This window comes from Pleurodeles waltl, chromosome 4_2, assembly GCF_031143425.1.
Source record: "Pleurodeles waltl isolate 20211129_DDA chromosome 4_2, aPleWal1.hap1.20221129, whole genome shotgun sequence".
Taxonomy (NCBI): domain Eukaryota; kingdom Metazoa; phylum Chordata; class Amphibia; order Caudata; family Salamandridae; genus Pleurodeles; species Pleurodeles waltl.
Window position 1 is genome coordinate 932,693,510 of NC_090443.1, and position 19,558 is coordinate 932,713,067.

Sequence of the window (19,558 nt, forward strand, 5' to 3'; positions counted from 1 at the left end):
TATTAGTAAGTTTTTATTGATATCAATGAATGAATGGTTTATTGTACAGATAATGAAATCCCATACAATTAAAACAAAAAGCAGTCGATGATTCATTTACATAGAATTAAAAAAGGCCCCAGCTGCACATAAGAGCTAATAAAATCAAACATTAAATACATACTAAAATACTCAATAATTCATGTGCGCTAACATTAGTAAAAAAACATTCCCATAGTAATATTGCATGACGTACAATTAAGATATTAATGGACCTCCACAAACAGGAAGCCCACGTAGCCCATAGTAAACAAGAGACCCACGGTAGTCAAGGCCCTGAAAATGCTTAGGTGCATTGAATGATCATAAGTTAGCTACCAACAGGCATCAAAACCCATAGTGCATGCTTGAAACTCAGCAGCTGGACAAAGTTAATGAAAACACAAAGGGGCAAGTGTGGATGTGAATTTCAAACATCATTATCCACTGCTCGTTGTGCCCCTTAATTTGGTCTGAGCACCTTTAATAAATTTGGTCAACAAAACATTCAACACTGAGTTCACAGGATCCAAAGACATAACAATAGCCTGCCGAGAGGAGCGGATCCCCAATTCATTTGACTTATTCCGAAGCAGAAATGTATGGTCCTTGAGCAGGGCTGGACACAAACAAACTACGTGTTCAAGGGTTTCTTCCCAACAGCCACAATCCCTACACATCACACCCTCGAGTTGACCGCCATGTGAGTACAAGCTTCAGAAAAACCCAATCGCCCATCCTGAAAGCCATAAATGCCTCTTTCAGATGAAACCCATAGGAACAGGAAAGATAGTCAGCTGCAGTACATGGCTTAAATGAGTTGATTACCGACCAGGCATGCTTACGTTTCGCAAAGAAAGATCGATCCGAGTGATACGCGCATAGCTGTATGATCTTTTTCACACCCAGTTTAAAACAGATATCATCATGAATGTAATCAAAAACTAAATCACAGGAGAAGTAACGGAAAACTTATATTTATATATATATATATATATATATATATACATACACACACACACACATATATATATATATATGATATATTTGTGTGTTTGTGTCAGTTTTCACACACACACACACACACACACACACATATATATATATATGTATGTATATATATATATGTATATATATATATATATATGCTGCATTGTATAAAGTCCCTATAGGCAGCGTAACACCCTTACCCTCCTCTGTAGGGTACCCTAAATGTTACTCTGAACCAAAATCAATGCCTATATGTCTATGACAACAACAAGTATTGTCTACACTTACCAGTTCTTGTAGGGAAGATGTCCTCATTGTTTATCAAGTTCTCGATCCAGTCCATCAGCATACTCATGTACTGCGGTGCCGAGAGCTTTGTAGGCTTCTTGTACTTGTGATCATCTTGCCACCTATACTCATACCTCAGCCCACCAGACATATTGGGGCAGCTCCTATCTGTACAAAACTCAGACATGGTCCCATAGATAAGGTTTATCCTGTTAAAAAAGTCGACTACATGCACCGCGATCCAGTCATTGATGTTCTCGCCCGGCGGCAGCTGCACCACTGTCTTTAAGTCCAGCCCAGACTTTAGGGAGGCCTGTGCCTTTTTGTACAGTTCAAAGCGCTGAGTCCCTGGTTCAAATTTCTTTCGAGGACGAAATGTTCTATCTTTGTTGAAGACTTGTGTCAAGCAGAGAGCCATAGTGGTCCTGGACAGCCAGAACACTGACAGATGGTCAGTAGAGACTCGATCCAAGGCAGGAGTAACACCTCTGGTTGGGAAGATCAGTCCTCGCCCTAGAAGATAAATGGAAAGAGTAAGATAATGAATTAAAGATAGATTCACATATTGGTAGTCTTAGGGCCTCGGTTGCACAAGTCAGTAATACCTCACATAGGTTAAATAGTGGGTGCAGGAATACTTGTACCATTACAAGTTCGTGTCTTCAGATTACTAGAATAACCACTGAAATGAAATATTGCACACTATTGTCTGCATTTCTTACTCACGCAGAGCACTTTCTGCATTCCTTATTTCACCAAGCATTTTTCTGGCAAAATGTAAAAGATAACATGTATGGGTTTTGCTGGTTGAACCAGTAATCGCCACTTAGCTGAAAACTACAGCTGAATTTGAATTTGCAAGCAACTTGTAAGGACCGTCGTATTTTCATAAAATAATCTAAGGCTCATTTTTTGTCTCTCCATGGCAATGGTTTACTTCAAATACTGGCATGTGACGATATTTTCAAGAAAAACAGACTTCTTTGATGTTTCTCTAAAAAAATCGACTTTGTGAGCTGATGCACCCTAAAAAGTTCCAAGAGATCTTGAATGGAACAATATATATTTCAAAAGTACTTGGGAATGGCTTCTCTGCATTCTGTTATCTACTGCGAATGAAGCAGTAATTAAAAGTCAGGCGAGTGCATCATACATATTTAATCCTCGTTGTACTTCGTTATTTACATTTGACCTCATGACTCCCAGTGTTCTGGAAGACATTTTTTTCTCCCATTCAATGTAATGTTTAGTTGTAGCCAATACCCAGTACCCCTACAAATCAGACTAGAAGTGGACTTCTACGCACGCAGGTATAGGGATCTCTTCCTTATAGGCAAGTCAGGGAGAATGAGTGACTGGTCAGTTTGATGCGGAACCAGGGTCAGCATGTGTGATTTGCTTTGCTCGAGACACCGGAGAGGTGTACCCAGAGGGGCATAATGTTTGTTTGCACAGTGTATAAATGCAGACATTAGTTTGATTGATGGAGCAGGCTGAATTATATGGATCTTGGCGGGAAGTGATAGCACACAAGTGGAAATGTTCAAATGAAAGAGTTATTTTCAGAAACACCAAATACACACATTCTGTGAAGCTAGAGTCCTCCGGGGAATGGAAAGGGCACTTCTTGATTCACTGCAAGACACACGGAGGCCCAGTTGTTATATGGGTCAGCAAAAGTCAGAATTGGCCCGCTGATGTGCAGATTCCCTCTGAAAGCTCTTGTTCTTTGACTATTCCTGCTTTTCATTCCCGGAGACAGCATTGAGTTAAAGAAACTTTGATTCTTGGGACACCTGGTAAAACAGTAGGTAAATGGTGCTGCGCAGGTCTTCCCTGTAGGATGCTGTCCTGTGTGAGTGATCCATGTTAAATTGGGATTCATCATTTTAACCTTGTGCTGGGCTGTCTTATTATGGAAACCAAGCTAGGAACTACCCCCAGTCTCCCCACAGGAAGCATTTGAAGGCCTGGATACTAGTGACAGAAAATTAGGGATGAGACAGTCCACGTACAGTCTCAGAGCCCTGCCTTGCTCATTATGTACTTGTCTACTACTACTTCTAAGAGAAGCCATTTAGAATTTACTGTAAGGAGAAGGATGCCTAACCTCAGACTGAAGACACAGTTAGGATCATAAGCATGAGTCTATTACGGCTATGATTAATGCAGTATGGGTGATATTAGTGAGGCCTGACAATACTCCGAAGATGGCTAGGGTTCTCCTCTTTGTAAGTATACTAACTATATTATTTTCCCTGTGAAGTTGTTTACTTGACTCCCTCTGTGAACCGGGAACCACATAATAGAAAACTTAAGAGTTCATATAATCATGACTGTTATAGTTCAATGTTCCTGTGCCCATTGTGCACACACGCTGTGTTCCATGCAGCGATTGTGGTTAAGGGACTTAGGCATGCTAGACCTCTCAGGTGGAAATCCATTTTGGACTCCAGTCAATGAAATTCAAATCATAAGAATATGAATGGGTGGAAACTCCCTAAAACGCAAAATGACTTCTTTGTTTGCAAACGAACTAGCGCAGACCTCTCTCTTTTATTTACGAAAGTAAACAAAACATGACATGTTGCCTTCAAGAAAAAAAAAGAGCCACAATTTTATGTATGAAAATGGACAGCGGACTTTTCTTTCTGGCTCTGACCACTAAAGAGTTGATTTAATATTCAACACCTAAGCGTATGAATTTATTTCTTGCATTTTTCTGTCTCTGTGGGACAATCTGTCAGGAAGAGAAGGACCTTCTTCTAGGCATCAATCTTCAGCACAAGTGGTGATTTTTAAAGATCATTTCACTACCCTGACAATTGGGATCAAGCGCATTTCATTTCGTGATTCCTTAAATATCGAAACATGTATGTAAAAAATTCCTAAGGATCCATCTTAAATTAGTAATCTTCATATCCATCTTATTTGATCATGCATACAACGTTTAGCCCCATTTTTTACAATTCGTATTAGGACAAGCACAAAATGCAGCTGCCAGACCAGAACAATGGGTGCCCCAAATTCACCCTCTCATCCAAAAGATTTTGTTGGAGTAAATAGCCACAAGATCACAAATGGAAAGACAGTGATTCCCATCTCCAGGGAACCAGTCTAAGGCACCACACAGGGTGCACCCACACGAGGAATCATACCTGAAATATTGCTTAACCCACAAGGGTTCCATGCTCACTGTGCCATGCAGGAGGCCCCAAGTTAGGTCCCCCAATGGCACTTTGAAAAAAATTTAAAACCATACTTACCAATACTTACCCTACTTACCAGGGATGGGGTCCCCCATCCTCTGGTGTCCATCAGGTGTGCGTGGGGGTGTTCCTGGGGTTTGGGGAGGGCACCTGTGTACCCATTCCATGGTATTTAACCATGGAAATGGGTCCACAGATCCCTAACGCCTAGTCTGACCCAGGCATTAAATAATGGTGCAAAGCAGGCTTTGCACCATGATTTAGCCCCTTCTCCCCCGTGCATCATTTTAGCACGGGGGAATATATATGGATTATGGGGCTAGCACCAATTTTTAGATGGGAACGCCTATCTTGCATCTCATTGACGCAAGGAAGGTGCACACATTAAAAAAATAGTGCAAACTCTTATATTTTGACGTTAGATGTGTCTAACGGCAAAATATAAATATGTAGTTAGGTTTGCGTCGAATTAGCGTAAATAAAATTATGCATATTCAGCACAAACAGGGTATAAATATGTCCAGTGCAGATAAAACCTGAGCCAGAGCAAGCATTTTGAACTTCTCCTTCTTGAGGAAGAGATTAAGGGGCCGAAGGGCTAGGGTAGGGTGGAGGCCCTTATTCTATTTTGGGCACCAGAAAGTAGTGGGAATAACAACCACAACCCACTTCTAGTATAGAAACCCTATCTTTGGCACCCTTGGCCAAGGGAGCCTTACCTCCTCGCACAGAAATGACAAATGATCCTCCATCATCAGGTCGTAGGATGGTGGCATGGATGGAGGAATAATCTCGAAGGGGAGAGAGTAGCCCCTTCATACTATCTGCAAAACCCACCTTTCTGACATGATGGACTGCCAGAAGAACAAGTGATGGCGAATCCTGCCTCTGTCTGGTACCTGGTGGGGAATCTTCAGACTAGGAATGTTTGGAGGCAGCTGCTGAGGGAGAGCGGTGGACTGGCTCGCCCGCTGGCTCCCTCATCCATGAGGACGGTGGATACCACATCCCTGGCCACACAGAGGTTGGGCCGCATGCGTGGCACAGTAGCTGGAGGCAAAAGGACGTGGTGGGGTGCATCTTGCAAAACCACAAAAGGGGAAAAAGCAGACTGAGGGGGTGAGGGGCAGCTGCAAGGACCTGGCCATAGCACGAGAATAGTTTCAAGCACTCAAGCGCCAAGTCAGCTTTATCTCTGAAGAGACGGGTGCCATCAAAGAGCATGTCCATAAGGGTAGATTGGCATTCCCTGAAAAGCTAGCGGTCCTCAACGAGGCGTGGTGCCTCAGGGCCACTGTTAATGCAACCACTCTGCCCAGTGAGTAGACCGTATCCAGTCCACATCTGATCATGAACTTTGCTGGGTCCCTCCCCATCAGCAACAGCTTGGGAGAGTACAGCCCGGCCTCCTCCAGGACCTGTGGCAGCACTTGCGCAATCGTATCACATAGGGTATGGGTATAGCGGCCCAAAAGGGACCGCAATGCCAGACTGGAGTAAGAAAACATCTTCTTCCCAAGTTGGTTCAATCTCATATTCCCTATTTGGGGGTACGGAAGGGAATGGGTTCTGGGAAATAGAGGCTTGGATAACCAAGCTCTCGGGAGTGGGGCATTGCATCAGGAACGCTGCGTCAGTTGGAGCAGGTCGATGGCTGCGGGCAAAAGTCCTGTTCACAGGAGCCCCTGTGCTGGGTTTGGACCAGGTACCCAGCAGGACATTGGTAAGGGCTTCATTAAAGGGCAAAAGGGGTTCAGAGGATTAAGCCCCAGACTGAAGCCCCTCTGTCAGGTTAGTCCTGACTGCCACCGAAGGCAACTCGAGGCCCAGGACCTCAGCCACTCTTAGAACCACCATGGAAAGGAATGCTCCCTCCTCAATAGCCACGCTAGGGGAAGAAAGCATGCCAGTGTCTGGCGAAGTATCCAGACCACTAGCTTTACCCAGGTCCGTCTGCCAGTCCATATGATCTTGGAGCTGGTATTCTAGAGGGACCAAAGACCCTTCCCACTCCTCACCATACCCCAACCCATAAGAATATGGGTCAGGATCTGACATAGGGGGCAAGGCCTCTGTCAAAGTCTGAATCGGCATCGCCTGATGCTGATCTGGCTCTGTGTCAGACTCCGCAATGAGGATGGGGTCATAGCCACACTGGGGCATGGGTGGTATCAGAAGCATTGATGGTGGAACCAACATCGGGAAAGGTCGAGGTGTCATGACCGATGCCGGGTTAGATCCAGGAACGGATCCATGGGTGCTCCCTGGGGCCAAGGTCAAGACCGAAGCTTCCAACAGGAACCCAAGGGGGCCCCTTCTAACCCAGCGGGGACTGAGAGCACTCCAGCGTGGTCAGACTGCCCAAAAAGGAGGTGCATGGCCTCATAAAACTCTCTGAGGTCTGCAGGGGTTGCTCCAGCTCCCGGAAACTCAGGGAGGCACAGAGCCAATCTATGCGTAGGCTCCGTGGACAGAGGACTAGCGTGACGACCCTCCCTTTACTTTGTTTCGTCGGCCAACGGACAGGGTGAAGCTGAACAACGTTTTCTTCTTAGACTTCTTCTTGTGCCTTGACTTACCCGATCATCCCGAGGACTTGGATGGGACAATGGTGGTGGGGGAGAGGTGGAGGGATCCGCAACCGAGCCTGGGACCTTCCTCTTGACCGAGACTGGGACCTAAGAGGAGCCAAGTGTTGGGTCGCAAGGAGCTTTGAGGACCTCTTCCTCAAAGCCTTCGGATTCATGGCTCAGCACTCGGAGCATGACTTCAGGTTATGGTCATGCTCCAGACACCAAAAGCTCACAAGGTGTGGATCCGTCATGGACATCCCCCGATGAGAGGACCTACAGGGCTTGAAACTGGTCTTACACAAAGATATCCTCAACGCACCAGGAGTGTAGACACTCAAAAATCTTTGACAACAAGTTTAAAAAGACCAGTCAAAAAGTGGCTGAGGTGTAGCTATTCTTCGGAAGGCGGTGGCTGGCGCAGAAAGAAAAGAACTGACATCAGTGCACCAGGGTGGCGTCTGTATAGGACCCACAACGTCATGTCCGGCGCTGATTATACTGACAATGGACGTGGAGCCGATCAATGCCACCTAACAGCACACAGTGTACTGCTCGAGAAAAATCTCCAGATCCAGACAGACGCCTTGGGGAAATTCTAAGGTAAATTATCTGCAACTAGATGTCTCCATCAGATAAATCTAGTTTATCATTCAATTAGCCATAGCATGTGGGACCCCAAGCAGAATAATTGAGTCAGTTTTGACGGTTAACGCAGTAGGTGCTTTTCCAGTAGCTCTGGGTCCGTAAATCCATAGAACAAGTTTGGAGTTATAAATGACTCCGAAAAAACAAATTGCTGTTACAAAATCATTTATTGAATGAGAGCTTTTCACTGATTGATTATGCCTGAGTGAGAAAGAGACATATGGAGAAGATATTTTATTCAATTCTTCAAGCTGCAAGTCCAATTTCACTGTATGCATAGTCATTCTATTTGAAATTGTATTTAAAGTATCACAAATAGTTCCCATAGCGGTTAGAACTGGAAAAACTAAAGGAGGTTCAATTGGATATATTATTATACCTAAGCAAGCTAATTATGTTAGGTCCAGCCTACAAGACAGCGCAAGCTGTCTGGCTGCAAAAGACCTACTCGCTATTGACATTTGCTTGCTTTTTATTTGACTGCTTTCCTTGTCATTCTTGTGTTTGTTCCTCTCCTGCACTATAGCCTCTTTCAGTGGCGGCCCGTCCTTTAGGGCGGAGGGGCCACGCCCCCCCACCCCATGAAGAGTGTCTATCAGGCTGAACAAAGGTCAGCCTGACAGACACTCTTCATGCTCAGGTCAGGCAGCCAGGAGCAGACATGCGCGATTTGCGCAGACTCCTGGCTGCCTGAGCTGAACTTTGCTGGGCTGAGGAGATCACAGCTCCTATGGGCGTGACCTCCTCGGCCCAGCAAAGGTGCCTCGAGGCCCTCCCCTGGGTGACGAGGAAAGCGTCACCCATTGACACTCTCCCTGGGCGCTTCAGTTTAAGCCCTGAAGCGCCCAGGGCGAGTGTCAATCAGTGTCACTTCGTCACAGAGTGGGGTGGGGTCAGCAGTCTCACTGACCCCATCCCACTCTGTCACGAGGCTGGGACTGCTGCCTTCCCTCCTTGGCTGACCTAGGTCAGCCAAGGAGGGAAGGCAGCAGTCCCAACCCTCCTGGGACCTGGAGGCTAAAGGTAAGTGTGTGTGTGTGTATGTATGTGTGTTATGTTTTACATTGAATGCTTGGTGCGCACGTGCAAGTTTGAATGTTATGAGTGTTGTTAATGGATGTGCGTGCGTGTGTGTGTGAAAGAATGAATGTGTGTGATCTTGTAAAATGAATGTTTGGTGCGTGCGTGCATGTTTGAATGGAATGAGTGTTGTTAATGGATGAGCGTACGTGCGTGCGTGTCTGTGTGTGAAGGAATGAGTCTGTGTGTGTGTGTTTGTGTGTGTGTGTGTGTGTGTGTGTGCCCCGCCCAACCCCCTCCCGAAGCTGCTGGCCGCCACTGGCCTCTTTACCATTGTCTTGACTGCCTGACTTCCACTGCTTACTTCTAGGGAACCACTTTTCCTTTATAGTGAAGTACTGCGTCAGAGTGCATGTGTTTTCCATCTCTCTCCTTTTTATTTCTTTCCCTCCTCTCTGCCAAATACCTACCCCTGTTCTCCGGATGTCTTTCTCTCCCATGTACTTTGCACCATGCAGTCCTTGTTGCTGACTCCCTTGTGTGCTCTTCTCTCTGCCCGTGTTGCTCTTTCCCTTGTGCCCACGCCTACTATCCATTGCTCCCATCATCTCGGTCCCCACACACGCTCCTCCATTCGCTCCACCTCAGTCGTTTTCTTTTCTAAATATACATATTTTGAAAGGACAGGCAGCAAATTGAATTCAGTAGTCCACAAAAGTGCTTTCGAACACCTACAATGTATTTTTTTTACTGATTTAGTGCTAAGTTGAAAAAATAAACATGCACTTGCCGATCTGTCAAATGTCCTTGTGTCACTGCGCAGCCTCCAGGGAGAATGGTTTGCTGAAGGATGATGCGGAACAGCACAGAACCATGCTGTAATGGGCATCGGTCACACAGCGAGTCTATCGCACACAAGTCAGACTGCTCCAGGTCAGACAACCAGAATAAGCTCCTTTTCATGGAACATAACTAAATATTGCCAGTTACACCGCATAGTGGCAAGTTAGCAATTATCAATAATAGAACCCGCCTTCCAGTTTTGAAAAACCACTGCCAATCACCTTTGAGCAGCAGCCTATCTATGTGACTTCCCCTTTCCACACAACTTCTGGTGATAAAAACTGTACTGGCAACCATTATTAATTCCAATAGGCTTTTAATGAATGTTGTGTGATAATGTAAAACTTTACAGGTAGATAGCATAAGGATGGATATGTATTTGTATGGGAGCAAAGGACTGTAGAATAATATTGGTGTAGGTTAAAAGGTCAGGTGACAGTTGCACTGTCAAGCCAAACCTTAAAATCCATATAGATTAATGACTGCCCTCCTTACATTTGTGCTGCAATCATCGAGTTATCTAAGAACCTTTGATAGCAGTTCAAGGTCATGTGTGTGCCCTTAAAATTTCAGGCTTAAGTAACCGGATCAATAAAATGAACACAGCTGTGTGGAAGGCAAGCACTTTTTGGGAAGCACACGACGTCTGCCTAATAAAGACCGTTAAATGGGACACAGGAAGTGGTGCTAAATATACAATGAGTCTACGGCAATGAAATCACAAACTAAACCAAATTATATTTTAAAATAGGTAGCCAGTTACAATATGTAGCAGAGCAGAAACCGGTCCATAAAATAAAACAAAAAACAAAGAGATGTTCCTATACTGTTAGAAAATTATCAGCACAAATTCAGACCTGGCCTACACATGAAACTCTCTGTGTTAGAAGTTCTAAGGATTTGTTAGGTTTACCTTATTTATAGAGTTTGCTCACCATCTGTGTATCACGGTGCCAGATGAAACAATAACTGGACAATGATATCTAAGGGACTAGAGATGCTCCCAGTTATCTGTCTCAGCTCTCACAACCTCTGCGAGGCAGCCTTAATTAGCCTCAGTCTATGTATCTTACACATACTCGCAGAAAAAGACTAACTCTGGGTGGCAGTCTGCTAGCCACACATATAGTCACATCTTGCCAATGAGATCAACTTCTTAAGCCACCTGCTCTACATCCTGCTACATCCCCACCACACCTCTTGGCTTCCACGGCCAATGTATGAACACAGAGACATAGAGCAAAGTAGGAGGGGAAGCACACAAGTTAGCCAATGCTTGACCATGACGGGTCATTTCCATAATGAGGAAGGAGGATAGAAGAGAGCAGCCCTCAGTCAGCATCTTATCATCTCACAGACTGAGTACCATTTTGTGCCTCCAGTTTGTTGAGCATGAACGTACCTAATATTTCCCGACAAAACAAAAGGTAGAATTGTTATAAGTTTAAGACAAACCTCATTGTATAGGGTCCATGTTAAGTACATTTCTGGTCACAATAAATCGTGTTTGATGACCTTGTGGAAAAAAGGCAATCACCAAATGTTTTATAAGATTCCTAAAAGATTTGTTTCTGAGGGTGATCAAATTATCATTGTAATTTCTGTTGTGTGTCCTGCCACGCGGTTGACCCGTTACGTCACTCTCTGAGGCATGCTGGTGCTTCTGTATATTGACTGGAAGTGTCTGTTAGTGTGAACTGTGGTTGGGTAGGATATGTTTGGGTGACAAAGCTGTAATCTCACTTTAGCAGGTTCTAGAATGTAATCTAGCCCTCTGCATTTGCCCATGGGCTCACATACGTGGTATCTAAACTTTAGCATTCCTGAATGTGAAATCTTTGTTAGAGTCCTATTATCCACATCTCGTGGGATGACTGAGGTTCAGACCGTGAGCCATCCCCCTTGCCAAGTGATGGTTCATCCTCATTCAGGGAAAGTAGTGGTGGTGTAGGCCAACAGCCACAGCAGGAGACATCAGATCAGGTTCTAGAGTGCTATTTTTCTACAGGTTTAATGGTAATTCAGCAGGAGCTGAAGATGTCCAGTCTGTTCCATATAGTAACATTTGTTTGCATCCTTAACATAATCATGCAGGAATCCCAAGCTTAATCAATGGAAAATGGGGTTGATCACAAAGTGAGTTTCTTGGAGTTATGGTGGGAGGAGCCAAGGTGTTATGGTGTATCTGAAATCAAGGTTGTCCATCTTCTGGGTGAATACTAGTAATGAGATGCATAGCTCAGCAGATTGTACTGAAAATGAAGTGCCACCCAGGTGAAGGGTCTGAGATTTGTATTTAAGGCTTGATCTGGGTGTAAAGCCTTGAAATGGAATCCCTTCAGTACCCTAATGATGCGTATAAACATAATAAAAAGGTGTCACTAAGATGCTCTTATGACGTATATATATGGAAAATGTCACTTACCCAGTGTACATCTGTTCGTGGCATGTTCCGCTGCAGATTCACATGCTATGCACAGTTCCTGCCATCTAGTGTTCGGCTCGGAGTGTTACAACTTGTTTTTCTTCGAAGAAGTCTTTTCGAGTCACAGGACCGAGTGACTCCTCCTTTTCTGCTCCATTGCGCATGGGCATCGACTCCATCTTAGATTGTTTTCCCGCAGAGGGTAAGGTAGGAGTGATAGAGTGAGAATAGAAATATGTCCATGCAATGGGATAGAGACGTATGTACAAAGCTTAAGTAAAGGAATGTTTATATACATATGTACAATTTTAATTATAACTTAAAGGGCTACAGGCTCCCGGGGAGGAGGGAGGGCGCATGTGAATCTGCAGCGGAACATGCCACGAACAGATGTACACCGGGTAAGTGACATTTTCCTTTCGGTGGCATGTGTAGCTGCAGATACACATGCTATGCATAGACTACAAAGCAGTAACCCTCCCCAAAGCGGTGGTCAGCCTGTAGGAGTTGAAGTCGTTTGGAATAGTGTTCTTAGTACAGCCTGTCCTACTGTGGCTTGTTGTGTTGCTAACACATCTACACAGTAATGCTTGGTAAAGGTATGACGTGTGGACCAAGTGGCTGCCTTACAGATCTCTATCATTGGTATGTTTCCCAGAAAGGCCATTGTTGCTCCTTTCTTTCTAGTGGAGTGTGCCTTTGGGGTAATGAGTAGTTGTCTTTTAGCTTTCAGGTAACAAGTTTGTATACACTTCACAATCCATCTGGCTATGCCTTGTTTGGATATAGGGTTACCAGTATGGGGTTTTTGGAATACGACAAACAACTGTTTGGTTTTACGAAATGCTTTTGTTTTGTCGATGTAATACATTAGAGCTCTTTTTATATCTAATGTATGCAGTGCTCTTTCTGCCACTGAGTCTGGTTGTGGGAAGAAGACTGGGAGTTCCACTGTTTGGTTTAAATGAAACGGTGAGATAACTTTTGGTAGAAATTTTGGATTTGTGCGCAGTACAACTTTATGTTTGTGTACTTGTATAAATGTTTCTTGAATCGTGAAAGCTTGTATTTCACTAACTCTTCGTAATGAAATGATTGCCACTAGAAATGCTATTTTCCAAGTTAAGAATTGGATCTGACAAGAGTGCATGGGTTCAAATGGTGGGCCCATAAGTCGTGTAAGTACGATATTAACATTCCACGAGAATACTGGTGGAGTGCTTGGAGGTATGATTCGTCTTAGACCTTCCATGAATTCTTTAATGACTGGTATCCTAAATAGGGATTTTGTCGGTCTATTTTGCAAATAGGCAGAAATTGCAGTGAGATGTATTTTGATGGATGAAAAAGCTAGATTTGCTTTTTGTAGGTGGTGTAAATATCCTACGATGTCTTGTATTGACGCATTTAACGGAGTTATGTGTTTTGCTTGGCAATAGAAAACAAATATTTTCCATTTGTTCGCATAACATTGCCTAGTGGTAGGTTTTCTTGCTTGTTTAATGACTTCGATACACTCATTTGGCAGGTTTAGATAGGCAAATTCTAAGATTTCAGGAGCCAGATTGCTAAATTGAGCATCGCTGGATTGGGGTGTCTGATCTGTTGTTTGTGTTGTGTTAACAGATCTGGCCTGTTTGGGAGCTTGACGTGAGGTACTATTGAGTGGTCCAACAGTGTGGTGTACCATGGTCGGCGTGCCCATGTTGGTGCTATAAGTATTAGTTTGAGTTTGTTTTGACGCAGTTTTTTGACTAGAAATGGAATGAGTGGGAGAGGTGGAAAAGCGTAAATATCCCTGACCAGTTGATCCATAGAGCATTGCCCTTGGACTGAGGGTGTGGGTACCTGGACGCAAAGTTTTGGCATTTTGCGTTTTGGTTTGTGGCGAACAGATCTATGTCTGGTGTCCCCCACTGACGAAAGTGTTTGTGTAGTACCTGGGGATGTATTTCCCACTCGTGAGTTTGCTGGTGATCTCGACTGAGGTTGTCTGCCAATTGATTGTGAATCCCTGGAATGTATTGAGCTATTAGGTGAATGTTGTTGTGAATTGCCCAATGCCAATTTTTTTGTGCTAGGAGGAAAAGTTGCGATGAGTGTGTTCCCCCCTGTTTGTTTAAGTAGTACATTGTTGTCATATTGTCTGTTCTGACAAGAATGTGTTTGTGAGCCAGAAGAGGTTGAAAGGCTCTTAGTGCTAGAAAGACTGCTAGCAGCTCTAAGTGATTTATGTGTAGCTGCTTTTGCTTGCTGTCCCACTGTCCCTGTATACTGTGATTGTTGAGGTGTACTCCCCACCGAATCATTGATGCATCTGTTGTGAGAATGGCGTGAGGCACAGGGTCTTGAAAAGGCCGCTCTTTGTTTAAATTTGTGGGATTCCACCACTGAAGTGAATAGGGTGTTTGGCGGTCCATCAACACTAGATCTTGGAGATGACCCTGTGCCTGCGACCATTGTTTTGCAAGGCACTGTTGTAAGGGCCGCATGTGTAACCGTGCGTTTGGGACAATTGTGATGCATGATGCCATCATGCCTAGGAGCTTAATCACAAATCGGACTGTGTAGTGATGATCTGGCTGTATTTTTGGCAACATGGTGTGGAATGATTGCACCCTTTGTGGGCTTGGACTTGCAAGCGCCCTTTGAGTGTTGAGTGTAGCTCCCAAGTACTGCTGAATTTGGGATGGTTGCAGGTGTGATTTTTGATAATTTATCGAAAACCCTAGTGTGTGTAGGGTATCTATTACATAACGTGTGTGATGTTGACACTTTTTTTGAGTGTTGGCCTTTATTAGCCAATCGTCGAGATATGGGAAAACATGCATGTGTTGTCTCCTTATGTATGCGGCTACTACGGCAAGGCATTTTGTAAATACTCGGGGCTGTTGTTATCCTGAAGGGTAATACCTTGAATTGGTAATGTTTCCCTTGTATAACAAACCTGAGGTATTTTCGGTGAGCTGAATGGATGGGTATGTGAAAATACGCATCTTTAAAATCCAGTGTTGACATGCATTCTCCCGTTGCAGTAATGGGACTACATCTTGTAGTGTCACCATGTGTAGGTGTTCTGATTGAATGTAGAGGTTGAGAGTCCTGAGATCTAATATTGGCCTCAGCGTTTTGTCCTTTTTGGGAATGAGGAAGTACAGGGAATAGACCCCTGTTCCTTTTTGATGATGAGGCACTAGTTCTATGACTGGTTTTGTTAATAGTGCCTACACCTCTGTTTGTAACATTTCCAGATGTGCGATGATAGTTTGTGCACTTTTGGGGGAATATCTGGGGGAAAATGTGTGAATTCTATGCAGTAACCATGTTGGATAATTGATAGTACCCAAGTGTCTGTTGTGATGTTTGACCATTGATTGTGGAACATTTCAGTCTTTCTCCCACAGGGGATGTGTGTTGGGGGAAGGTGATGGCAAAGTCACTGCTTGTTGTTAGTGGCTTGCTTTGCAGATTGGAATTTTCCCCTGGATTTGGGAAATTGCCTTCTGAAGGACCCTCAAAATCCCCCTCTTTGATATAGTGTTTGGTATGAGGGCTTTGTTTGTGAGGTGGATGGCTCTGAGGGCTGTGGCCTGAAACCCCCCCTATACTGAGGCTTCCGAAATGTACTTCTTTATTGGGACGAATAAAGCGCTCCCATCGCTTTGGCTGTGTCGGCATCCTTTTTCATTTTTTTCTATGGCTGTGACCACCTGTGTGCCGAATAACTGCTGTTGGTTGAAGGGTATGTTGAGGACAGCCTGTTTGAACTCAGGTTTAAAACCTGATGATCTGAGCCATGCATGGCGCCTAATGATAACTGCCGTATTTATGGTTCTTGCGGCTGTATCAGCTGAGTCTAACGCTGACCTTATCTGGTTATTTGTTATTGCCTGTCCCTCCTCTACTACCTGCTGGGCTCTCTTTTAGTGTCCTTTGGGGAGATGTTGAATAATTTCCTTCATCTCATCCCAATGAGCCCTGTTGTATCTTGCGAGGAGGGCCTGTGAGTTCGCTATGCACCACTGATTGGCTGCTTGTGACGCTACCCCCTTTCCTGCCGCATCAAACTTTTTACTTTCCTTATCTGGAGGGGGTGCATCCCCAGACGACTGAGAGTTAGCTCTTTTCCTTGCCGCGCTGACCACTACCGAATCTGGGGGCAGCTGTTGCATGATAAATACTGGGTCAGAAGGTGGTGGTTTATACTTCTTTTTTACCCTTGGGGTTATGGCTCTTCCTTAAAACGGCTCCTGGAATTTCTGTTGGGCATGTTTGAGCATAGCCGGGAGCATGGGTAGACTTTGGTATGTTGCGTGTGTTGAGGACAGTGTATTAAAAAGAAAGTCGTCCTCGAGTGGTTCAGTGTGCATGCTTACATTGTGGAAAGCTGCAGCCTTAGCCAAAACCTGTGTGTAGGAGGTGCTATCTTCAGGTGGAGAGGGCTTAGATGGATAGCACTCTGGGCTGTTGTCTGACACAGGGTCATCATAAAGATCCCACGGATCTGTGTCTTGATGTGACTGCATAGTGTGTGTGGGAGACTGTGCAGTAGGTGTAGTATGTGAAGAGACAGTTCATTGAGGAGAATGAGGAGGAGACTGGGCTAGAGAAAACTGGTGTGGCAGAGATTGCTCTCTTGGCACTTTAGCCTTTGGCTGCTCAGTGTCCATACGTCCATGAAATGCCAGCTTTCTTTTAAATTTGAGGGGAGGTGCTGTGGGGAACTTGCCAGTATCCTTGTGGATCTGTATCCTGGCTTGTCTATCATCAAATTCCTCCATTTGTTGAAGCTCTTCCTCAAATCTATGGCTTTCTTTAAGCTGTTTTGAAAGTCCATGTTCCTCAGTGTATGATTGTCTTTTCGGCTCTGAAGCAGTTTTTTTCGGTACCGAAATGCCCGGGGTGTTAGTAGGCCTCGGTTCTGAAAGAGACTTTCGGGGTCTCGACTCGACAGGTCGGTGTCGAATTTTTTCGGAGACTGTGTCTCGACTCGAGTCCGAAGACTTCGATGCAGGTGTAGCCTTTTTCGGTGCCGAAGGTGTTACTTGGTCACCGCTTGTTTTTTTCCAGGTGGAGTCATGGCCTTCCGGCAGTGGCGTCCCCGAGGCCTTTTGTTTGGTCTTGGTCTAGGTCAGGGCAAGTCGGTGGTCGGTCGACGTTGGATTCGTCCGAATCGGATCCTTGAACGGAGATGGCGGTGTGGATCATCTCTTCTTCTTCCGTGCCGAGGTGTTCGGTGCTCTTGGACCCCATTTGTAGCCTTCTCGCCCTTCGGTCTCTCAAGGTCTTCTTGGAACGGAAGGATCTGCAGGCCTCACAAGTATCCTCTCAGTGATCTGGTGACAACACAGATTACAGACCCAATGTTGATCTGTGTAGGGATACTGGGCGTGGCACCGAGGGCAGAATCGCAACGGGGTCTGGTTCATGAGGCTTCAACGCTTCTTGCGGTCGGGCCGCCAGGCAACCGAAGGTGTGTGTCCACCGGTACCGAGGTGTCGATGCAAGATGGGGCGCGATCGAGAACAATACCGACGAATTTCAGTGATTTTAAGTTTTTCGAATCGAACAGCCGGAGTGAAGAGGAACACGTCCGAACCCGATGGCGGAAAGAAAACAATCTAAGATGGAGTCGATGCCCATGAGCAATGGAGCCGAAAAGGAGGAGTAACTCGGTCCCGTGACTCGAAAAGACTTCTTCAAAGAAAAACAACTTGTAACACTCCGAGCCCAACACTACATGGCAGGAACTGTGCATAGCATGTGTATCTGCAGCTACACATGCCATATATATATATATATATATGTGTGTGTGTATATATATATATATATATATATATATATATATATATGTTATTCCTCCATCTAGTGTTGGGCTTGGAGTGTTACAAGTAGTTTTTCTTCAAAGAAGTCTTTTCGAAGTCACAGGATCAAGTGGCTCCTCCTCTCGGTCATACTGCGCATGGGCATCGACTCCATTGATATATTGTTTTCCTGCAAAAGGGTGAAGTAAGGAGTGATAGAGTGTAGTAATATAAATGTTGTATAAAAATAGTAAGTTAAAAATAGATGTCCATGCAAATGTAAATGTATATACATATGTACAAATTAGAAAAACTACAACGACTACAGGCTTCCGGGGAGGAGGGAGGGTGCATGTGACTCTGCAACACTACATGCCACGAAAAGATGTACACGGGGTAAGTGGCATTTTCCGTTTGATGGCATGTGTAGCTGCAGATACGCATGCTATGCATAGACTACAAAGCAGTAACTCTCCCCGAAAAATGCAGTGGCTAACCTGTAGGAGTTTGAGTTGTTTGAAATAATGTTCTTAAGACAGCTTGACCAACATTGGCCTGTTGCTTTGAAAATACATCTACACAGTAATGCTTTGTAAATGTATGTGGTGTGGACCAAGTGGCAGCTTTACATATGTCTGCCATTGGTATGTTCCCTAAAAATGCCATAGATGCACCTTTTTCCCTAGTGGAATGAGCTTTAGGAGTGATTAAAAGCTGTCTTTTTGCCTTAATGTATCATGTTTGAATACATTTAACAATCCATCTAGCTAATCCTTGTTTAGAGATAGGATTATCTTTATGTGGTTGTTGAAAGGCAACGAAAAGCTGTTAGTTTTTCTGAAATCTTTTGTTCTACACACATAATACATTAGAGCTCTTTTAAGGTCATAAGTGTGAAGGGCTCTTTCTGCAGTTTAATCTGGCTGTGGGATGAAGACTGGCAGTTCCACTGTTTGGTTTATGTGAAAAGGTGATACAACTTTTGGCAGAAATGTTGGATTAGTTCTAAGTACAACTTTATGTATGTGTACTTGGGAAAAAGGTTTCTCAAGAGAGAATGCTTGTATTTCATTTACTCTTTGTAATGAAGTAATCGCTACTAGGAAAGCAATTTTCCAGGCTAAAAATTGAATCTCACAGGAATGCATGGGTTCAAAAGGTGGGCCCATTGGTCTGGTGAGTACAATATTGAGATTCCAAGCAGTAACAGGTGGAGTTCTAGGTGGAATAATACGTTTTAGTCCTTCCATGAAGGCTTTGATAACTGGGACTCTAAAGAGAGAGGTATGTTGTATAGTTTGCAAGTATGCTGATATTGCAGTAAGATTAATTTTAATAGATGAGAAAGCTAAATTAGATTATTGTAAATGAAGTAGGTAGCCTATAATATCCTGTATTGATGCTGTAAGTGGGTCAGTATGTTTAGATTGACAATAATAAACACATTGTTTCCACTTGTTAGCATAGCATTGTCTAGTTGTAGGCTTGCCTGCTTGTTTGAGAACTTCCATGCATTCTAACAGAAGTTGCAAGTATCTAAATTCTATTACTTCAGGAGCCAAATCGCTAAGTTGAGAGCACTTGGATTTGGGTGTCTGATTTGTCCTTTGTTTTGTGTTAGCAAATCCGGTCTCTTTGGAAGTTTGTAGTGAGGTACAACTGACAGATCTAGGAGTGTTGTGTACCAATGTTGTCGTGCCCACATGGGGGCTATGAGTATCATGGTGAGAGAGGTCTGGCGTA

General features: G+C 44.3%; 1 protein-coding gene across 2 annotated transcripts in view; it reads right to left on the minus strand.

Moving 5' to 3' along the window:
- The window catches only part of MOB3C (MOB kinase activator 3C), a 227,112-nt gene that overhangs the window by 127,934 nt on the left and 79,620 nt on the right, over nt 1–19,558 (minus strand). For both annotated transcript variants that reach the window (XM_069232734.1, XM_069232733.1), the window contains exon 2: nt 1,297–1,809. In XM_069232734.1, the coding sequence (XP_069088835.1) occupies nt 1,297–1,714 (418 nt within the window). In that variant the 5' untranslated portion in view covers nt 1,715–1,809. The remainder of the gene's footprint in view (nt 1–1,296; nt 1,810–19,558) is intronic.